Source organism: Saccostrea cucullata, unplaced genomic scaffold, assembly GCF_032062105.1.
Source record: "Saccostrea cucullata isolate Sc308-1 unplaced genomic scaffold, CSIRO_AGI_Scuc_v1 ctg529, whole genome shotgun sequence".
Lineage (NCBI taxonomy): Eukaryota > Metazoa > Mollusca > Bivalvia > Ostreida > Ostreidae > Saccostrea > Saccostrea cuccullata.
In genome coordinates, this window is record NW_026921436.1 from 12,528 (window position 1) to 36,213 (window position 23,686).

At 31.4% G+C, this 23,686-nt stretch overlaps 1 protein-coding gene across 1 annotated transcript in view; it reads left to right on the top strand.

Moving 5' to 3' along the window:
- Window positions 1-14,799: 14,799 nt before the first annotated feature.
- LOC134259957 (probable serine/threonine-protein kinase pats1) overlaps window positions 14,800-23,686 on the top strand; it is a gene marked incomplete at its 5' end in the record, with an annotated part of 38,323 nt that continues 29,436 nt past the window's right edge. The window contains one exon of the mRNA XM_062742550.1: window positions 14,800-15,057. Coding sequence (XP_062598534.1) covers window positions 14,800-15,057 — 258 coding nt within the window. The remainder of the gene's footprint in view (window positions 15,058-23,686) is intronic.

The window sequence follows — 23,686 nt, forward strand, 5'->3', positions numbered from 1 at the left end:
TCTGGCCATCTTTTGTTCAATATTGTTTATCAAAATATTCCCCCTATTTGAGATATAAAGCGTCAAAGATTTGACATTCGGGCCCCTTGTGATCCCTAATTACATAACATATGATCAAAATTGTATCATATATTGTTGCCAATCGTTAAGATAAATACTTTTGCTTCAGTAATGTATAACAAAATAGCGATCATTAGAGAGTTATAGATAAAAGACTTTTGGCCCCTCTGAGTCCCTAATTTGAGGGTTCAACCCCTTTTTTTCTTGATATCAAATGAAAGGTCTTGTGATTTTGAAGATTTTTTTGTTCAAAACGTATTCAGAGATTTCTATTCGTTGTGGAAATAAGCTAAATTGAAATATTTAGGGGCCACTCCTACAAGTCCTAAATGGGTCTGTTTTACGAAAATGCAAAGTATGCATATTGTTTAGAACATTATTCTGGCCATCTCTTCTTCTGTATTGCTTATCCAAATATTCCCCCTTTTTGAGATATAAAGCGTCAAAGATTTGACATTCTGGCCCCTTGTGGCCCCTGATTACGTAACATATGATCAAAATTGTATCATATATTGTTGCAAATCGTTAAAATATATACTTTTGCTTCAGTAATGTATAACAAAATATTGATCATAAGAGCGCTATAGATAAAAGAGTTTTGGACCCTCTGAACCCTTAATTTGAGGAATCAGCCCTTTTTTCTTGATATCAAATGAAAGATCTAGCGATTTTGAAGATTTTTTTGTTCAACACTTATTCAGAGATTTCTATTCGTTGTGGAAATAAGCTAAATTGAAATATTTAGGGCCCACTCCTACAAGTCCTTAATGGGGCCGTTTTACAAAAATTCAAAGTATGCATATTGTTTAGAATATTATTCTGACCATCTTTTGTTCAATATTGCTTATCAAAATATTCCCCCTTTTTGAGATATAAAGCGTCCAAGATTTGACATTCTGTCCCCTTGTGCCCCCTTATTTCGCAACATATGATCAAAATTGTATCATATATTGTTACAAATCGTTAAGATAAATACTTTTGCTTCAGTAATGTATAAAAAAAATATTGATCATGAGAGAGTTTAAAGATAAAAGACTGTTGGCCCCTCTGAGCCCCTAATTTGATGGGCAGCCCCTTTTTCTTGGTATCAAATGAAAGGTCTTGCGATTTTAAAGACTCTTTGTTCAACACTTATTCAGAGATTTCTATTCGTTGTGGAGATATGCTAAATAGAAATATTTAGGGGCCACTCCTACAAGTCCTTAATGGGACCGTTTTACAAAAATTCAAAGTATGCATTTTGTTTAGAATATTTTTTGACCATCTTTTGTTCAGTATTACTTATCAAAATATTCCCCCTTTTCGAGATATAAATCCTCCAAGATTTGACATTCTGGCCACTCGTGACCCCTTATTACGCAAGATATGCTTAAAAGTTTATAATATATTGTTCCAAATGGTCTAAAATTAAATAATATCGAAAAATCAAGCAGAAAAAATGATTTTTAGTCATACGGGGGACCAAACCCGGGTCGCCCGCGTGACAATCCAACACGCTAACCATTTAGCCATTTGGATCGCAGCTTCGCGTTTTCAAATGCAAATATTTCGAGATTGGCTTTTTCGATTTTCAAACAAATCACATATTTGGCTTCTGAAAAGGGGTCTCTATTCAAATATAAAACAAAAATATTTAAAAAGAAAAAGCTGAAAAATTGCGTTCTTTAAATTTGCTTCCGGTATCGACCGGAAGTACTTACGACGCACGAAAATCCGATTCTGCAACGCTATAGATCATGATCTATCATCTCCAATTAATCTTCACTTCATATCTTAAGCAGTTTTTGCTAAGTAACAAGACAAAATTGCATTTTAAAATCAGAAAACTGTCCATATCTCACAACCGGAAGTAAAGACGTCAACGAAAAAATTTTTTAATAAGATTCAGATCAGTACCTATCAGATGTGAAAGTTTCATGAGAATCGGCTCAGTAGTTTACGAGAAATCGCGTGCACAAAATCGGTTAGGTAAGAATAAATAATAATAGGGAAAAAGAAACCGAAGAATAACAAGAAGGTCTTCCGTTGGAGACGGAAGACCTTAATTATGATAAGAAACAGAGTAAAAACAATATGTTCCCCAACTTCGTTTGAGGAACATAATTACAGGTGTTTTCCTGTTGATTTTAAGATAATATAAACAACATTAAAAAAAACATCAAATGGGCGAGGGGGCCTTTGTAAAAATTACAAAATAAATATAAAGCGAGTGGTGGTATTCATAAACTAGTTATACGGTTAATATCGTCGAGATACGTTCGTTCGTAGCTTGTTTGGTGTTCTCTACTATGAGAAACCAACAGGAAATAGAAGTACAAAACTGAATTCATTTTTATTCAGCTGCTTTATTATCAAAGAACTTTTAATACTTATGGATATAGCATAGCATCACCTACTCTGTACTGTATGAAGTTTGGTCCCATAGATGAAAAATCACATGATGTATGCTTAGTACTGAATGTAGGTCATTAACAAATTTCAATATTGCAAGGGCATACCTTATTTGAAATTGAAAATTAAAGCTTTCTCTTGTTTTGTTTCTGTTTACTCTGTACTTTCTAAAAAGTTCTGCTACTTTGAATAGAATTTGCGTTTTAATAGTTACATGTAAATAGGCCAATGTCGAAATTTATCCAAATAGTTTGTGTACATTTAAAGTCATCCTCTTGATTTAAAGACAGCAGCAGCACTTTTCAAGTATATTCTTTATTTATCTTAAAAAAATAATTAAAATTTATTAAGTGTATATCGCTGCAATTGAACGATTTATGGATGCATCTTGATGTAAAATATACCTAACCTTACATAAAAACACGACAAGATTATTTAAATACATACCGTCGATATATAGTTAATGAATAATCGCACTGAACAAAGGATATATATTGGTATGAAAAGCCTATTAAAAATCTATAAATAACATTTTGTTTGATAATTAAAGTTATAATTAAAGTTAACGCATTTTTCATTGTTTAAAAATTCCTCAATTTGCCTCTCAGAGCACATGAAATATGCCATTTTTACCAGACCGACATCATGATTGACTAGTTCAACGAGATCAGAGATCTATTTAAAACCAGCTCTATGGGATTTAACTAGCATTTTTTCAATGCATTGATAAGTTTTATTATTGTTTATTATGCTAATGCATTTTAATTGAAATTTATTTTATTTTTTGGTATTATGAGGAATACATTAAGTCGCATTTTAGTGTAACCTCACAATAAATTTTCTATCCCCGTATAAATTAGGCCCCTCCTCCTTTTTAAAGCCTTATAGCAATACTAGTACTGCGTATCACTCCTATTTTCGAAAGCTGCATTTTGATGACTTCCTCCTTTTTTGCTGCCTTCAGTTATTAGCAGGTCATTTGACCTGAATGATGTGTATATAAGGAAACAGTCGGGTTGAGTAGTGGTAGTTAGTTTGTTGCTGATAGCTGACGTGAAGATTGCTTAGAAAAGGAGAGACATCGTCATAGGTAGTGATTCATGAATTAAGTCTTACGTGCTTGCAATCGGCGTTGGTTACTTTTTTTTATTATACATGTGTATATGTGACACGCTAAGTAGAAACCTCCCTTAACCTAGAATTTTTACATCTTCAATTTTTTATTGATTCCTGTAGAGTTTTACCTTCTTTTCAATTGATTTGAATTATTAATTGCCATATATTTCCGTAATAAAATGTATAAAAGGTTTCATGACAGTTATAGCATATTTACTTTGACGAGCGTTATCAAATACATGGAATTTAATAGCGTACAAGAGGCCCACTGGCCTCAAAGTCACCTGAGTATCCTATAATTGAACTTGATTCCAGTTTTAAACATAAGGACAAAAAATCCATAATTTTGAATGAGGCAGCATTATATATCAAAGTTCAGATATCAAAGCATTTATTTATTTTCAGAATATATATCCCCCTCCAAATACCTCCGACCCAGGGCCCTGGAAATTAACAATTTTGGAAGAGGCAGCTTCCTTCATCATAAATATTTACCCAGCAGCAAAGGAAAAGATTTTCAAAAATTTCACGCATTTTTATTATATAAACATCAGAATCCTGCCCTTATACAAGGAGCCCTGACCCTTTGGCCATAAAATTCACAAATATCAAAGAAATATCCTTCCGAATCAAAAGTATGTACATAATTCATTCGTTTAATACATAAATGAAGAAAAGAAGATTTTCAAAGTAATAATTCATTTTTCATATGCACAGTGGTTGTGTTATTGTTGATTTACTCGATCGATTAGGCATGATAAAAACAAGATTAAACTTGTTACATGAACGATCCTTCACGTACACGATTCTACACATTACACAATTCTTCACGATTGTTAACGTAAATGTTCGTTTCTTCACGCAAAATAGTTCAAAATATTTAAAATGAATATTAAAGAAATACAATAAATAATAATATAAATAAATAATAATTTTCTTTTTCTTATACTCTTACATCTTTTGATTCCTTATGATTATTGTAAATATTGATCATTGTTTAACTTATCTTGTCCTTATAACACTATTCGAATGTAAAATCAAAGCCAACTTGATCTCACTGCACTAACATATATCACGCCATAGGCTAGTTTGACACGGAGTTTCTCTGTACTTGAGACGCAGATAAAGCTATTAGTAGAACTGAAAATATGAAAATTAAATCTAAAGAAGCGTGATCTGACTATCATTGATTCATATTTTGAATGCATTAATCAATAGTTTACAGTCTTATCTAATTGATAATCTCTTATAAAGCTGCAGTCATGTACTTTTATACAGAAACGTACAATCACATGTACAACCCCTCCAAAATCTCAAAAGTTCAACGATATCCGCTTTTGTATATATATATAATTAATAATATTGTATATACATGAAGCTACTATCCCTAGTATTTTGAGAAGTGCTTGGAGTAAGTTGATTTTTTCCGTAGTTTTACATTTCTTCAATGTGTATTAGTGTAAATGCACAAAGTTTATCAAAAGTCGGCTAAATTTTATATAATTCCCGAGCATGGAGAAGTTGCTCCTAGCACTTTTTGGGTTAAGAAATTTGTCTTAAAGAAAACACAATCAATTTCATAGTGAAAAGTCATCCGTATATCGTTGAACTTTTACGATCTTTGTATCCATACATATTTTTATTTATAATTTTAAACATGTCACGTGACAAACAGCTGATGTACGTGAAGTCACGTTGGCCGAGCTCGGTCGAGACCCCATACATACATATGCATTAGTATAGTTCCCATTAAATTAAAGCTCATGTTAATAAAAAAAATATTAACATTATATTGATTTTTTTTGGAATATTTTAAGGCTTATTTCCTATAGGAGGTCTTAACCTAGCTGTGTGGCTCTTTGGATTGGATGTCATGCTTCATGTTTATGTACATTAATGTAAATAATATAATAACTACATTGCACATGTAATATATCATTGAAAAAAAGAAAAAAAATTAAAATAGATCTAAAAAATTATTCTGTATTTTGCTTTTGTCATGTATGGGTTCAAAAATTACATAGCACATACAATATCCGGTTTTAACCTTGAATATTAACATGTGAGCTATCTTTGACTTTTTTTCCTTTTAACATTCAAGTAATTCATTAACGAGAAAATAAATAAAAAGTGACAGGAAATATGTATGAAAATATTACCTTTCTGCTCATGTGATTATGAAATCCATGTAAAGCATGGAGTCCCATTTCTCCTTCTAAATTCCATATTTGACCTCCATTTGTTTTCATGCTTCTTGGGTCAGGCTACCCAAAAAGCACCGGATTTCAAATGTATTTACGAGGATTGTTCGAAAAGATCGTGAACGATATCCATCTTCGTTATATTACTTACTGGAAATTTAAAACAAGCACATCATAATATGTAAAAATATTTGTTTTCTTGATGTGTGAAGTTTTATTCCATTCGATTTAACATAAATAAATTTACTTCATTTTAAAATCAACATGTTTTGTACCCGTAGAGCACACAAAAGGGCAATGTAACGTCAACACATAGCGTCGAGAATTTATAAAAGATGTTATACCTATACATTTCACACAGAATATTCAAATGCCCATTTATAAAATTCTTTTTCTAATACTTGACATTTATTTTTTAAGAATTGATATCATTGTATAATTTCCTTTGTTAAGGTTTTAATTTCTTTTAGTACTTAACTCTGCTTTCACAGGATAAGCAGCACTGAAACACCCTTGTCTTCATTTACGTTTCAAATTTCAAAGTTTTGTTCAGACGATTACAGTAAAACCGTTTCTCGATAGGCCATCCTCATCCGATACAGTCTCTGTCACTCAAATATTTCCTGTATTATTTGTACACACATGCACAACTCGCTTGTGACATATTTTCTTGATTCCTTCAACATTTTTAAAGTTTATTCAGGATTCTTCCTGAGAAAAACACAGAATTGCCTCGGTATCTATTGCTCCTTGACGTTCTAAAACGGCATCGTTTTTGTCGTTTTCAATAAGGACTACTTATCTTCTCAAGTTGATTTCTTTTCAAAAATGCAAAATGTAAAACCATAATTTGGTGCACGTATCGATGTAACAATTCATAATTTGAAATTCTAGGTAGTTTTTCGTTTTTCCTCTATTTTATAGAGAATATGACTATAGACATTATTTATTGTATTGTATTGTCTGTAACTGACTAAATTTTGATCTGCTCCGCTATCCGAATTTAGCATTTTTAAAATCTTGTTAAGTTTTTAATCAATCATAATATTTTGTAAGAATTAATACACATCAATTGAATTTATTGTTAAAATATTTCTACCAAATTTGGATATCATATGACGTCAAATAAAAAAGATATGACAGTTGTCCACGAACTTTTCGAACAACCCTCGTATGTAATTAACAATATATATCATAGAGTATGAAAATATACTCTTTTATCTTTTCATGACATGTGTCTCTCAACATTTAGACACGTTTCAGCTAGCTTCAAATTCGTATATGCCATATGTGCCGTATAACAATATATTAAAAAAATGATCTTCACAAATTTCAATAATTTTTCTATATGACATGGTTCACAATTTACACGACATTTCATTTTATATTTAAATATTTTCAGAGTTCTATAAGAAATTAGTATGTTCAACATTTTAGATAATTGAGTTTCTTCATAGAATCCAATTACTATATTTTTCCACCCAATATTGAACATGTTGAAGTTTAATGATTTGCTGACTTTTTTCCATATGTTTGTAGAATCGGTGCACTAATATAAAAGATGTTCTATGTTTTTAATTTCCCCACACTTGTTGCAAAATTTGTGCACATCAGCATTCCATTTACTAATTTCAAAATAGTATTCAGCAAATAACTGTCACCTGATGCAGTTTATTAAGTAAACAATAGAGTAAATGTTTTAAGTAAGACGAAATCTTCAAACTTTCTATTCCGTGAGAGGAAAACCATCTCGGTCTCCGTCTACGTACATTTCGTTCTCTCACAAAATAGACAGTTTTCGGACTTTCTCCTTCACTTCTGTACAGTCTTTGCCCCGTGGGGATCCTGGTTAGTATAGGTCCTCAGTACCCTCTTGCTTGTCGTAAAATGCGATTAAATGGGGCGGTCCTTCGGAGGAGACCGTATAAACCGAGGCCCCGTGTCACAGCAGGTGTGGCACGATAAAGATTCTTCCCTGCTCAAAGGCCATAAGTGCCGAGAAAAGGCCTAAATTTGCAGCCCTTCGCCGGCAATGGTGACGTCTCCATATCAGTGAAATATTCTGGAGAGGGACGTTAAACAATATACAATCAATCAATCTATACAGTCTTCGATAACCTCATCGTGCGGAATATTGGTATACAAAGAAACTAGACTTTTTAGTAATTTTCTTGATAAGGTGTCAGGTAAATGTAGATTTCATTATTAATATAATGAAGCGCATTGAAGTGATAACATTTTTCTTTCACTACTGGACGAAAAATGTGCTGAGAATCCCAAATTTTACTGATAATGTTTGATAATTACTGATACGGTGCTGTTCTTGCTGATAAATACTGATATTTACTGTTATTGTTACTGTTGTTGCTGATAATTTTAGTTGTTGCTGATAAATACTGATAATTACTGTCGTCTTTTACTGTGGAGTCTGATAAATACTGATAATTACTGTCGTCTTTTACTGTGGAGTCTGATAAATACTGATAATAACTGTTGAGGTACTGTCGATGCTGAGATTTACTGATAATTGCTGTGGTCATTGTTTTTAACCTTGGAATGGATTAAAATAGCCTGAGAAATGATTACTTGTTGTTTTTTTTTTAAGTATTTTAACAAATTCATTACAGTAAATTACAAAATAAATTATTCTAAATAAAAAAAAGTCACGTTTTATTAATTTGTTTTCAGTTTTCAGCTATTAATTTTATTATAATTATTTTTTAGATCATAATGCTAACATAAGCTTTCATAAATGTTTATGTTTTTTCTTTAAATGTAGATGACATTACCTGAGGAAAATTATTCTGTTGTATTTGCAGTGGTTTTTCTTCCCAAGTGTTTTTTTTTTTTAAAGTTTAATCTTTATTCATAAAGGTTAAAAAAATCTCATCTCATATTTTTTCTCACATGTCATCAAAAGCTTTTAGTGGGTATCTTTAATACTTCAACACAGTCAGTGGTTGTAAATATCAATTAATTTTACCGTGTGGAGAACTGCAAATGTATGAGCACATTTAGTTGAATGAAAACACCCCCCTTTTCCATTTACTTTTAAATTAAGCTCTCATTTTAACAAGACAGTATTAAATATTTGTCATAAAATCTAGTCTTGAAGCGTACACTTTGTTATTTCATAGAAGAATGTGACAGAATTAAATAATTAAATTGAAGCATCTTTAATTAATTTTTTTTATATATTATGTAGACAGCGCGCTCTAGTTCTTTGATGTCCTCCCTGCGAATCTTATATCATTGTGTCGCTTTCTATTTTTATTTTTTTTTTTATTTATTTGTTAAGGCTTAGGTTTTGTACACTACATGACATAAATCTTATGCAGTGTGATTTTCAGTCGATGAAATACACGTCTTTCTTTAGACTAATTCTTTTTTCATTGTACATACAGTTTTAAGTCTATGAGCATATTGCTTCTAATATTATGCGCCACTCCTTAAACATGTTATATGCGGTCAGTCAGTTAAAAAACAAAATAAAATAAATCAAAACTTGAATTAACTTTTTCCATTAATGCAATTTTGCTTGTTGTTCTGGAACATACATGTCAACCACGTGTAAAAGTTCTACTTTCGTTTTAGAATCGGGTCAATTATTAGTACATTCTGCCATAGGGATATCGCTACGGCTTGCGTTTTTGTGAAATTTAGAATTTTGTGCAGAGATTATAATTTTTTTTAAGGTAGTTCTATACCCGGCACTAAATGGGCTCAATCTTTAAAAATCTGCTTTTATAAGATAAACATACATCCCAGCAATGGATAGACACAAGAAAAATTATGTGTCGACATGTTTACTTTTCCGCTATTGCCTATCGGAGTATATACCCCGAAATGTAAAATACTGAAAATTTACCTATCCTAGATTTTGTTGTATATAAATTAATTAAAGTCTAAATATTCAACTTTAATAGCCAAAATAGAGTAGAAACATGTTAGTAAACAATATATATAATCATTGTTTTGCATGAATTATTATAAATAGATGCACTTTGTTAGGATATTGTATAAAATTTAATGTGAGAAAATATGCTTCACAGGACAATCTCGGTCATTTAAAAAAAAATTATGGACTCAAACTTCGTAAATTTGCATTTTTTTTTTGCTAAATTATACTTAAGAAAAATAATAAGCTTAAAAAAAATATATATATATGTATATATGTTGACACATTACTTTTCGTGGTATGAGCTCTACACTAAAGGGACCCCCTATTTTCTTTCTTTCAGAAGTAATATATTGCCACATATTTCTGTAATACTGTTAATGTTTGAGTGTATACTTGTATTAACAAAGTTGTACATAATTTAAAACAATAATTATACAAACCCAAAACCTATTGTCCCTAAAATTTATCTTATTTTACTCAAAAATAAAAAAAAAATAAAACACACTTGTCTTTAAATTGAGACGATGAAATGAAAGTAATTCAATGATTCTCAGAAACTGGATGATTTTGCTACAGAAAGTAAAGAAGTGTGCTGCAAGTGAATCAACTTTTGTCAAACACTTATTCAAAAGATAATTTTGCATATGGGATTCGTGGGTAAGCAGGTTGGGGGAGGGGGGTATGCGTTTTATGCAATAATTATTATTCAAATTAAATTTTGTAATGATTGATTAGTAAAATCCATAAATTGTCAAATTCAAATCGTAGTCATTACTTTTCTTCCGAATTATAACTATTAGATTCAACCTGGCAGCCGACAATAATCGCCTCGATAGTTTGATACATGTTCTCATGTAGCATGTATATGGTCTGTGTTTTCGGTGCGGCATATAAAACATGCATCATTCACAGAAATATCGTTTTATTACCTAATTATTTCTGTCAACCGAAAGTTGTTCCCAGCCTTCTCTTTTTAATTTATTTATCCTTAAACTGTAGAATCTGTGTTTGTTGACGCGACCGACTTCAAGCAAAATCGTTACCGGATATTTAAAACGCTAAGTAAAAGTCAAACCAATGTAGTTAAAAAATCTCATCTCGGAAAAAGGAAGCGCGGTTCCGGTTTTACTATTCGTAAATGACATAGTGCGAGTATAGACCTACTTTAAATTCCATTTTTGTCCGAGACCTTGTATAAATGAATAGTACAGACTGGGTGCTTATTTAAATGATTTTACTTGACACAAGCACAAAAAGGAAGGTGGGGGTTAAATACTGTTTACATGTAAGTGATAGCCGATAGGGCAAGGTCTGTTCTTTAGTTGTGTGTTTTATAAGTCATGCAAGTTATGAAATTATACTTATCGATTTTTTTAAATGCATGAATAATAATATTTTAGAGAATCAATTGCAATGAACAATACTAAATTTAGAACTGAAGTAATTAACATTTATTCATGAGTGCGATAAACAACGTCATGTTTCTGACATTCAAAATCCATACATTTCAGGGTTGTTTTTTTTTCTCGGATTAAGCGAAGTGGAGTTTCCCTGCATCTGAATTGTGAACAATTAATGCTAATATTATTTCAAAAAAGTGCTTTCACTAAACCATCTTTCTCTTTATATTTATATGATTGTACTGATATTTTGCACACGTTTTTTTAAATCAAAAAGTGAAGTCAATTTCTCGACTGTATTTACCGGTCCCAAACCATCGTTAACAGAAATTCAGAATTGAAAAAAAATGTGACCACCTCCCCCGGGATATTCTTTTTTCTGATAAACGAAATATATACTCCCCAGCCTAAATTCCTTTACTTCGCATTTATAGCAACCTACAATTTTTTTTTGTTTAGTTTCTTATTCACCCATGCCTTTTAGACCTACTGTTATGTATAAAATCACCTACATTTTATATGTTTTGTGGTCTCTGCATACTATTGTAAAATGGTAAAAAGATTCAAATAAATGAATGATTGATTGAAGAAATATGCGTAAAACTAAAAAATGAAATTTAATACTGAAGAAACTTTAAGATAGATCTTTGTGAATTAATAATTAAAATAAATCTGTACAATGTACAAGATGTACTTAGTAATTAGTGCCCATTGTTACGCTGACCACTACAATTTGCATGGAATATACAAGTTGTACCCCGATCTACCCCGGGGCTGAAGACATGTACACAATACAGCCAAATCACAGGTCGATCACCGATTTCTGATCAATTGAAATCAATTTAAAGGTGTTTCCTTAAAACTTTTTACCATACAAAATTAAAATCGATCAATTTGATCATATACTTATAGTAACATATAAAATTAAGTCTCATTTCAGTTCTTATTTCCCATTCCATAAAATCAAATTAAAAAAAATTAATGAGATTTCAAAAATAATTTAATAAAAAATGTATTTTGTATTGAAATTTTAAGAGAAAAACTAAACACATGTACCTTTGCTCTAGGGATTCTTAACCTCTAATTTTTTATCAGCTCGCCCCATTTGCCGGTTGCACATGCATGCAGTGTGAACTTGTACATGTACATATGTACATGTGGAGGAGTTTAATTCTTGGACGATCTACAAACGTCTATAACATTAAAATAAATGAATAAATAAATAAATAATTAATTAAAATCAGTGCTCACAGATTGAACATATTCGACCCTGTTTTCATCTCTTTGTTACTTTTTAAAAGGGATAAAATTTCTAATTTTCGAGCAAATTTTCAAATATTTCCCGAAATGAGACCAGAAAACAACATTTAACAAGATAAAAATTGTTTTCGAGAAAAAAGGCCTTCAAAAAGAAAATGTTGTCCAAACCTGACCAGTTGACCTAGTGAAAAAGGTACGAATCCAACTTTTCTAACCTGCAGGAAACATTTTTATCCTGATTTTTTTTCCATCAATTAAGAACTTTTTTCTTATTATTGATAAAAAAAGATCACTGATCTCCCTACATAAATTTCTTGGACTCGGGAAAGGCGGCGGTGGATCTTTTTTAAGATAGCATAATTTTCTTTTCTCTTTTTTTTTTTTTTTTTTTTTTTTTTTTACAGTTTATTATCAATAAGATCTTATGCAAAAGTAAAATTCCATTTTTTTGCTGCAGTTATTATTTTTTTATTAATTCTATTTCTATATATTCATTCTATTAATAATTCATTTGATTATTGTCAAAATGTTCACAAACTTAATGTAGAAATTGAGATTAGCATAATACATGTAATTTTGTCACAAGCAGAACATTTAAAGAAATATGAAAATTTTGTCATGATAATTCAAGTAAAAGAAAGTAATAATTTAAGGTTTTTATAGCCCTCTGTTTTATTTTAAACCAATTACTAGGTTAAAAACAATGACCACAGTAATTATCTGTAAATCTCAGCATCGACAGCACATCAACAGTAATTATCAGTAATTCTCAGCAGCGACAGTACTTATCAGTATTTATCAGACTCAACAGTAAAAGGCAACAGTAATTATCAGTATTTATCAGAAACAACTAAAATTATCAGCAACTACAGTAATTATAACAGTAAATATCAGTATTTATCAGCAAGAACAGCACCGTATCAGTAATTATCAAACATTATCAGTAACATTTGGGATTCTCAGCACTTTTTTCGTCCAGTAGTGTTTTGGACAATACGTTCTGAGTCAAGTTTTGAACGTCAATTATAACATAACGACACGCCCATTTCTTTAGAAACGAGAAAGACATATTTGTAATGTTTTAGGACACAACACTTTCCGCGACAAGCAACATGAGTTACACTAAAATGAGGAATTTTAGAATAAGAAAGAGCTATGTACATAGTTCCCGCTTATGTAAAACACGCATTGCAACGAAATTTTGCATAATCATGATTTTATCATGCTTTTTGGAATTAGCATAGCACATGTATCAGTCGAACACGTGCTTAATCGTCGTTTATGTAGACCATCAATTTCGTTGGATGTTATATTTATGAAAAAACCTATTCTACAGGTATTCGATTACATCATTTGAACGATTTTTCCTTTCTAAAGAAATTGGCGTGTCTAAAGGTAGCTCAAAACGTTCCATCCAAACAGAAAATTTTACCACTTCAATGCGCTTCTCATTGTAGTTTAAACTGCTATCAACAAACAGATTCTCAATAATATACAACTTCAACTCGAACTTCAGGTATATCGACGGCGTAGTGTCAATTGACAATGGTAATTTCCATTCCTACGTCGATACAACATATCCGGGACAGCTTGAGAAAAAGATACCGCAGACAAATTTGTTTCATATTTGGATGTTTTCTTTGAAAAAGACTTCAATGGTAACCTAACAACCAATTTATATGATAAACGTGACGAGTTGAATTTTTTAATCGTCAGCATCCCTTACCTATGCAGCAATATACCTTCACCACCTCCATACGGAGTTTATATATCTAAGTTGATTCGATACACAAGGACATGTTCTACGTACGAACAATTTTTAAAAAGAGCTAGGTAAATTATTGACAAGCAAGTTGATGAAGTAAGAATCTCTGCAGTCTCATTTAAAGTCATCATTTTGTAAGTTCCATGGCCAATTAATGACCTTGTCAGGAAATACAATTTATCATTCATCATTTTCATAGTTACAAAATATTATTTTATCGTTGAGCTTTAAAGATCTTTGTATCAGTACATATATTTTCTCCAATTTTAAGTATGTTTTGTGACAAACACCTGGTGTATTCGAAATCACTTTTGAAAACTCGGTTGAGACCCCATACATACAATTGCATTAGTACGATTCCCAATAAATTAAAGCTTATTCTCATATAAAATGTCAACATTATTTTCATTTTTTTCGGAATATATTTTCAGGCATGAATATTAATATTTCCTGTGGGTGACCTTAACCTAGCTGTGTTGATAATTTTATCCGAAATGCATTCTCAAATAAGTAACTCCATCACTTGCACAACAGCAGAGATCCTAAGAAGTTCCAACCCCCACCCCCCCCCCACCCCCACCCCCCAAAAAAAGTGGGGAGAGGCTTACACTGTACACTAATTCAACTTGATTTCCTTAACTGAAGTTAAAAACATTTACGTTTGTTATATTTATTTTTTATTATTTATTTTTTCACATGGTACAGTGGGAGTCCCAACCGAAATTCTAAAATGGGAACAAAACGCCCGAGAACGATATGTGGAGTTACACGCTAAAGGAGGAACACAGACAGTTCACCACGCCCGGGGGATGATTGTAGGATGTGCTGGGGCAGGAAAAGCAACGCTACTTAAACGTCTGCTTGGTTTTAGTGAAGAAGTTATTAAGGAAGTAAAATCAACTGAGGGATTGGAGGTGCATGAGGAAGTATTTGAATTATGTGACAAAACAAAATCATTAAAAGGTATCTTATATTACGTTGATTTGAATCTTATAATTTAAAAAATTATTTTCATTCAGACATTTTTTGGAACCTTACATGCATCTAATAGCTTATTTGAAAGTGTTTTAACATAAGATTAGATAAAATATGCGCATTGAATGTTTGATTTAAGTACAGGTCCGTGTTAAAGTTATGCAAATGGCGATGTATGAAGGTTCTCAGAACTTGATAATTTTCCACTCATAGTTTTTTTCTCACACTATGAACCATGTATGTGAAATTAAAAATGTTTAGGTTAATAGAAATGATTTTGGGCACCGTGTTTGTTCATCAAGGTAGAACTATCAAGAAAAGTCACCTTTTTCGGTTTTGAAATTGTGGGAAGTGAAAAATGAGTATAAAATTGTGGCATTCTTCAACTTCTGCTATAACATAATCCTTTCTGGCTATGTCTGAATGTAAACATTTGCATATATTACAGTTTGTCTATTATGGAAAGATATTTTATTTTTAATTCACTCTTTCAGCTGTTAAGGGCTATTGCTGCGATTCTTAAAAGTTTGTTCTGCCATAAAATTATTGCTAGTTCTCATAGAATCTATTTTAATTATTCAGTTGAATTTAACTTGATTTTTTTTTTTTTGCTTGATCTTAAGGGAGAGGATTACTGTATGTGTTTGTAATCTTTCAACTTTAGATCAATCTCTGTCTAACGATATCAACGCCTTTTGCAAATGATTATTATTACATGTACCTCCCTTTGAAGTTTACTGTGTTTATTTCAGAAAGCTCTATAGGAATGGTTGCACCACAGTAAATCATTTAACCGAATACACTACAACATATTTATACATTGTAAGAACAAAAAAAACTTTTCTCCCTGAAAAGTATATGTATTAAAGAAATTCCTATATACATCACAAATCATCTCTAGGGCTAGTTTGTTTTGCTGTCCAGAAAAAACGTTCTCTTGCACTCAAGATAATTATTCATAAATTGGAATTGAGTACATATACAAAGTAATATAATATATAAATAACAATTAAATATAACTCTATGATTTCATAAACCTCCGAATAAGCAAAATTGATCTTCAACAATTTTGATAAGTATCGATCGCGAGTACGTATATTTATATACTGTTTACCTAAGATTTACCTGAATATAAAGTGAAAAAAAGGAACCTGAACAAAATAATTTCACAAATTTTAATTCCACAATTTATACAATAATTTTCCCGTCATGTTCTGGTATTTCCCCGTAATCTGTCTAGCTCTGTAATGTTATTCCTGAAGAGATATCTGAAACCAATATAATATGAAATGATAACAAGTTTGGCTTTCCAGAAAGCCTGAAATGTCATCTCTTTGGTATCAATTATGTCAAAGAAATAAAACAGAAAGGGAAATATTTTAATGCATTGAATATATGGATAATTATACCTGAAGTTCCCGAATGACTTATTCAGCAAACAGAAAACTAAGATGACAGGTATATTAACATAAGCAAGAGCAGTCCAGAGATTATTCCCTACCCACGTAGCTTAAGTATTTAAACCTTTCAAAAGAAGCCACCTGTGCCTACTTAAGAAAAATGAGGGGTAGGGTACCACGCAGTGATTTAACTATGGATACTACTACAAATCTATATATTGAAATCACGTCATTGTCAGTTCTTCTTGTGTGGCTTACCAATTTAACAAGGCATAGTATTGAGGATCAATATATATATACGACACACCAAAACTTTAGATATTTATAAGCATCGTACTTCTTTTCTTAATTTTCTTTGGCTTTCAAGGCAAATAGGCCTAAAACGAAAGTAGATCACACACTTCTAAGCTAGTTCTTCTAAAAGAAAACCAATTTACAGGCTACTTGGAACTCCTTGTGTAGATTCTCACTTGAGATATTGTAAAACATCGAGGATTCCCGAAAAGTTAATGGAGGCTTACACTAGGACTTTACTTCCGGCATACAATCTTAATGTGTCATCTCCCGAGGGAGATGACAAAAATAATATATAATTAATATGCGTATGAAATAAAGGGATTGACGCTGTTGATATAAGTATTAATATATAAGTTATATTAAGACTACCAGACAATTTGTATATCCTACAAATATATATTTATATGTATTCAAACTTTTTGATTACGAAAAACTTTTTATGGCCTTGATATTAAGTAGTTGAAATATAATCCTTCATTGTGTTCATGTTCTTCTTTGCCATATAAATATAGTCCTGCTGGACACGTTATCACAGCTTACGAAAATAGTAAATAATTGAACCTTAGATCAATTATTTAAAAGGTCCTAAATATAGGGAACCCCGATTCTTCAACATGAGTCGGAATTTCATCAATATTATTGATTCTTTTAAAGATTACAACAGACTATGGGACAGATGTATAAGGTCCATATTTAAATCACGTATTCAAATATTGAGGCTCAATATGAAAATTATCTATTCTTCTGTATTCAATAATCCAGAAGTGAAAAAAGAATTAGATACATGATCAGTACGTACTGGTCCCTGCTTATTAGAATTACAAAGCAGGTAAAAATGTTGTCTTTGATTGTAAGTTTCATTATATAAATAGCATTTTAGAAGAAGAGATTTAATTCTACAGATGGTAATCCAACTTATACTCATTTTTTTCTTTCTAAGGAAGAACTTGGGGGTAATCAGGAAGAAAACAATATATTCTACCTTGCCTAAATCAGTGCTACATTATGGCGTCATAGTATAGGCGAGATGACGTCAATTTTAGAAAGTTTTCATAATAATGGTATTTAGAGATTGGATTTAACGCTACAAAAATGATTAGAGACGTGAAAACATTAACAAAATAAAATGTTTTCATTTTGTAATGCTGTGACTGTCATTTTAATTAAAAGCTTCCATCGATGACGTCATATGTGTACATCAAGTAACTTGGGTATTGTTGTGTAAAGAGAATTTTGCTAAGAAGGCATCTACAAATATACACGGATTTCATTTAAATAAATAAGTACATGTGATACATAAATTGATGTTTACTACTATCATTGCTTGCTGTAGTGTTTCGACAACTTTCACAACTGGTATCAACTTTCACTTGATCAATCAGATCATGGTTTTATTGAAATGACTTTTTAGTTCTGCTCCATTGTTCCTGCTATCTTGGAAAAACTGCATTGCCTGAAACAAAATGCACCATGAAATGAAAAGAAATATGTCTTCCTTTTATGAGTACATATCAGTTAAATGTGATGACAGGAAGAATAATTTTTTGTACATTCATATGTAACTGCTAAATGGAGGAAAAGTGAAGTTAGGTCATTGGAAAGGTCTACGTAAAAAAATGATTGATGTCATCAACACTGATTTTAAGAATATAGAGTTTATTATTACATAAATCATAAGTGAAGGTCAAAGGTGAAACAGTCAATAGGACGGCCATAGTCAGATTGCTCTTACCATTATATCTTACTCTATGATAAAGATTTATCTTGAAAAATTAAATAAATGTCATTGGAGAGACCAAGAATGAAAAAAAAATGTGATACCATGTATGTTGAAAACATTTTTTTAAATATAATATAACCCGGCAGGTAAAACTGGTGCAACTGTATTCATTTGCACCACTTTCTACTTCATATTTTCTGACAAAAAAGGGATGAAAGTACATGTACCTGGTTTCTGTCTAAAATTTGTAGAAGAATGTCAGAAATCAGACCAAAGTTAGATGTGACACTGTGACAAAAATTCCTCAGGAAGAAAAAAGAAAAATAATTACATGATACCATCTATCATTTTTTGGAGGTCCATGTTTGTTCTACGCAATTTTTTTATTGTTTATTGGAATTTTGAGGCTGGAATATAGTGTTTGATATCTCCTTAAATTTCATTAAAAGTTTCAACATGTGAATATAAAATATCAATAAAATTGCATATCCTATATAATAATTTTTTTTCTTAAAGCAGTTGTCACTTTTGATTGCTTGAAAGCATTTTGTCTCATATCCTATTAATGAATTGTGAATTGTAGTGTTTGATATTTCCTTATATTTCATTAAAGGTTTCTAGAATTGAACATAAAAATTGAAAAAAATTACATATCCTATACATGTATAATATTTTTTTCTATCAAAGCAGTTGTCAACTTTTGATTGCTTGAAAGTATTTTGTCTCATATCCTATTAATGAATTGTGAATTGTAGTGTTTGGTATCTCCTTTTATTCCATTAAAGGTTTCAACATATGAACATAACATATTGACAAGTTGCATATCATATATTTTGTATATTATTTTTCTTAAAAAAAAGCAGTTGTCAACTTTTGATTGATTGAAATTATTTTGTCTCATATCTAATGAATGAATTGTGAGTTTTTGAACTACAAAAACATAAGAAATAAGAGATGTTTTGTAAAACGCTAATGCCCCCCTCCCCATATTGGAATTATAAAAGCAATATGCTGTGACCGGCCGTTTGGGAAGGTAGAGGTCCACCCGGAATAAGTAGTGCACCTTACAACACTCGGTCACGCAGTAACAATTAGACTTGTTCTTTTGAGATTATCTAAATAATTGATATGATTAACTCAAATGTTCTTGTCAATGAAAAAGTAGGTGACATGTACTGGTAGAGTGATAGTTGTTGTCACACCTGTCGCGCCTCAGGTATAGATAATTAGGCAACTTAATTGACTTAAGGGATTAACACATTAAACTTCAAAGGAATTAACAATAATGTGATAGTCAAGCCATCTGGTAGATCTTAATAGTGCCATGGAATGACTTCGACAAAAACACTTATTGCAAATGAAGGGAAATAAAATAATAATTCTAAATTAACTTTTTGTATGTGGCTATAATGCCCCCCTTCTTCGAAGGGGAGCATAATAACTATTTCATTCTTGACAAAGTGAAAAATTAAAGGGTAAATATTTCACATTTACACTTAGACTTGATCTGTATATAATTATAATAAATTTATGTGATCACAGGAGCGTAGTATCAGGGGGGCGGAGGGGGGGGCAGCCACTTTTTCTCTCGACACATTACCTTACTATAGAAAATGTTTACTGAAAGGAAGGTTGCCCCCCCCCCCACCACATTTTAGTGTCATGAAGAAAATATAGGCCAAAAACTTTGAATTGAAAGATAGTTGGACTTGAAAAAAAGTTAGCCCCCCCCCCCCCCCACGAAATAGGATTTTCGACTTTGGGCAACGGGTAATTTTCCTTTTTTTTTTTTTTGCTTGTCAACTTTTTCAGGTAAATAAAAAAAAATGTCAGGTTGGCCCCCCACTCTCAAAATCGATGCTACGCGCCTGGATCAGGTATACTAGTTTTATAGCCTTGTGTTTTTCTTGACTGAAGACAACAAGCCACATCCTAATGTAAGCCAGGATCTCCTCTGATATTCTTGACAACATCAAAGAATGCATAAACAACAATTACTCAGTGAACATGGCGTTATGAATAGCAATAGCTCTGCTGGCATATTTTCCATGATGCTTAAGTGTCATATCAAACAATAAATATGACTGTTCCTAGTTAGAACATTGTTTCTCTATATAGCTCACTGTAGATATTGAAAGCAGTAGGAGCTGCAACTTCGATGCCCTATTTTTTTTTTAAGAACGATTGTTGTTCTGTACATTATTGATTTCTTAAATACTAGTACTTCTAATTTGCTTGTACATGTACGGAAGTCTTTCTTTTGCTGAAACACTTTAATACTTCATTTTAATCTTACTGAGCATAAAGGTTTTAATCTAAATAAAAGTGTAACATTAGTATATATTATATAATTCAGGCACGTAGTATCAGGGGGGGCCAGGGGGGGGGGGGGCTGCCTCCCCCCCACTTTTCCCCAACATTACCTTTACTATAGAAAATGTCTATTAAAAGATGGTTGGCCCCCCCACTTGTTGCCACAGTATATACATAGCCAGAAAATATAGGAAAAAATTGGAAGTGAGAGGAACTTTGCCCTGAAAAAGTTGGCCACTACCCCCCCCCCCCCCACGAAATGGGAAATAGTTCGTGTAATTTTCGTTTTTTTTTTTTTTTTTTGCTTGTCAACTTTTTTTAGGTAAGTAAAAAAAATTTTCTCAGGTTGGCCCCCCCACTTTCAAAAACGATGCTACGTGCCTGTAATTTCATGACCAAAAAAAATCTTAAATATGCAACTCCTATCGCATGAAGTAGAGATCAGATATTTGGCCTACCTGTCAACATGGTCAGATCCTTCATTTATTCATCTCCTTCAAATAGCAGAAGCTTGTTATTCTTCTTCGCCATTTTAACCTTGTTTACCCCCACGTTATCCGTATGTCTTGGATAGATTCATAATTTTAAATATACCATCGTATACATGGTCATGAGAAAAAAATCCACTTTTCACAATTAAACCTCCAGTCGGTCCGTAACTTTTTCCCATTTAGCCTGATACTATAGCGTCTCAGTCGGAGCTTTTAAGAAGCGCAAACAATGTGTTGGATCCCTGATACAGTCATACAAATAAAATACATGACATACACGACACGAAAGGTTTCCAAAACCTAAATTTCATAGCAGGCAGCAGCATTGTCCTCTTGGCGACCCAGTCACACTGGAATGCCATATCCGCCTTTTTCACTGAAGACTTCCACAACGGGAGATACATGTAACTCTCACAATGTATACACACTTACTCATTCTTGTCATCTTATTTTTTTCTTATCATTTTTGGAGAAATCTTTAGTTTTATCAACTTTTAAACTTTTATAGACTTTCTAAATATGAATTCAGTCTAAAATATATTTATTGCTCATCAAATGAATTTATTTATAAAATATATCTGCACTGAATAGCCAAGGGTGATTTTTTTTATATTTGATAAAACTTAAATCGATTATTATTAGAACTTTATTTGATCAAATTATATCATCCCCTCCATCGTATCACTGTATTAAATATCCATAAAAATTCTGAAGTTCCAAATTCGCCTAGCATGTGGCTTCAGTATAGACTGCAGATATAGCTTAATATAGAAACTGGGTTGTTACTAAAAATACAGTAGATACATGTGACACACTTTTACATTTTTTTATATCCTAATACAACCCAGATCTTAAAAAATACATGACAAGGTGTTAAGCTCTATGCAACCCTTTTGGACAATTTTCCAGATTTTGCATGCTTTTCTCAGAGACAGGCTGTTAAATGTTTGATATTTGATGTTTTTGAGTATTGTCAAGATGTTATTTTATTTTTTGGGAGATCCATAACAAGGTGTAGATACAAATTGTAGAAAGTCATTGGAATTTCTTGTGTTTCATTTGTGTCATTAATAAATGACATACTTACAACTGTACTCATTCTTGGTTTTTCATTCAATCTGAAAAATAACAGAGCTGCGGCAAACTTGGTTTTAAATTTGCACTATTATCAAATGGAAGTCATAAGGCACTTTTTTTTTAGGCAAAACAGATGTTTTCCTCTCAAATACATTATCAAACTTCGGGTATTGTTGTTCTGTTAGCTTTTTTTAGCCAGGTGAATTTTATTAAGAAAAGCTAAATGGTAAAAATCAGCCTAAGTGCTATTTTTTGTCTTCCTCTTAAAATTCACCTGGCTTGGTATATTTCTCTAAAGTTTATATTACACTTTTAGCACCATGTTAACATATTCTGTAATTTCTTTTCACCTGCAAACCTTTACTGAATATGATTTGTCTATATTTGTTTTTTTTCTTTAAATACATGTATTACTAATATTTTCCAAGTCTTTTTCATATTCCAGTTCTTATGAGAAAAAAAATTCTAAGAACCATCCACATTTCTAAATTTGTGACATGATATTAAATCTTTTTCAAGAAAAAAAAATATTTGTATCATCCGTCCTAAATAATTTCTGCATTCTATTAACTTTTTGGAAAGTGCTGCTGCTTTCAATAGAACTGGCATTTTATTCGTTAAAATTTCAAGTTATAGGGCTATTGTTCAAATATACTTGACCTTTATCAAGTATTTCGTGTCCTCTTTCATTCACTATTTAAAGAAAGCAGCAGACATTTTCAAGTCAAGGAAAATATCCTTTATTTATATTCAAAAATTGTTAAGACATATTAAGCATATGCCCTTGCAAAAACGTTATTTAAATAGGTACATTGATGTTAAGCATGTCAAATTTGTACGCTGAAAACATGCTAAAATTAATTAAAAACATTCTGTCGATATTTTGTTTTAAATTGCATAAAACAAAGGTTTTATACTAATATAAATAAATTATAAAATATCTGTAAGTAATAGTCATTTTTAAAATGAAATGCATTTTTCACTGTAAAAGAATTACTTTCTCTGCCTCAAAATTAAAACAAAATCAAGACAAAAAACCTTCTATATAAACATAATATTATATTGCATGTAAGACGACGAAGTTTGATAACTTTTTTCCATTTTTTTTTCAGATTTATATCAATAATCCCAATTCGATTACGATGTTCATAAATGAACATATTTGTTATACAAGTATATTTGATCTGGAATTTAGAATACATCTTACATTGAAATATCCTGATAATAAATGCCCACTACATGTACTGTATGCATCATTTTCACAATTTCATTATATTCCGGGGTTTTTTTTTCTTATTAAAGACCCGGTTAATCACAAA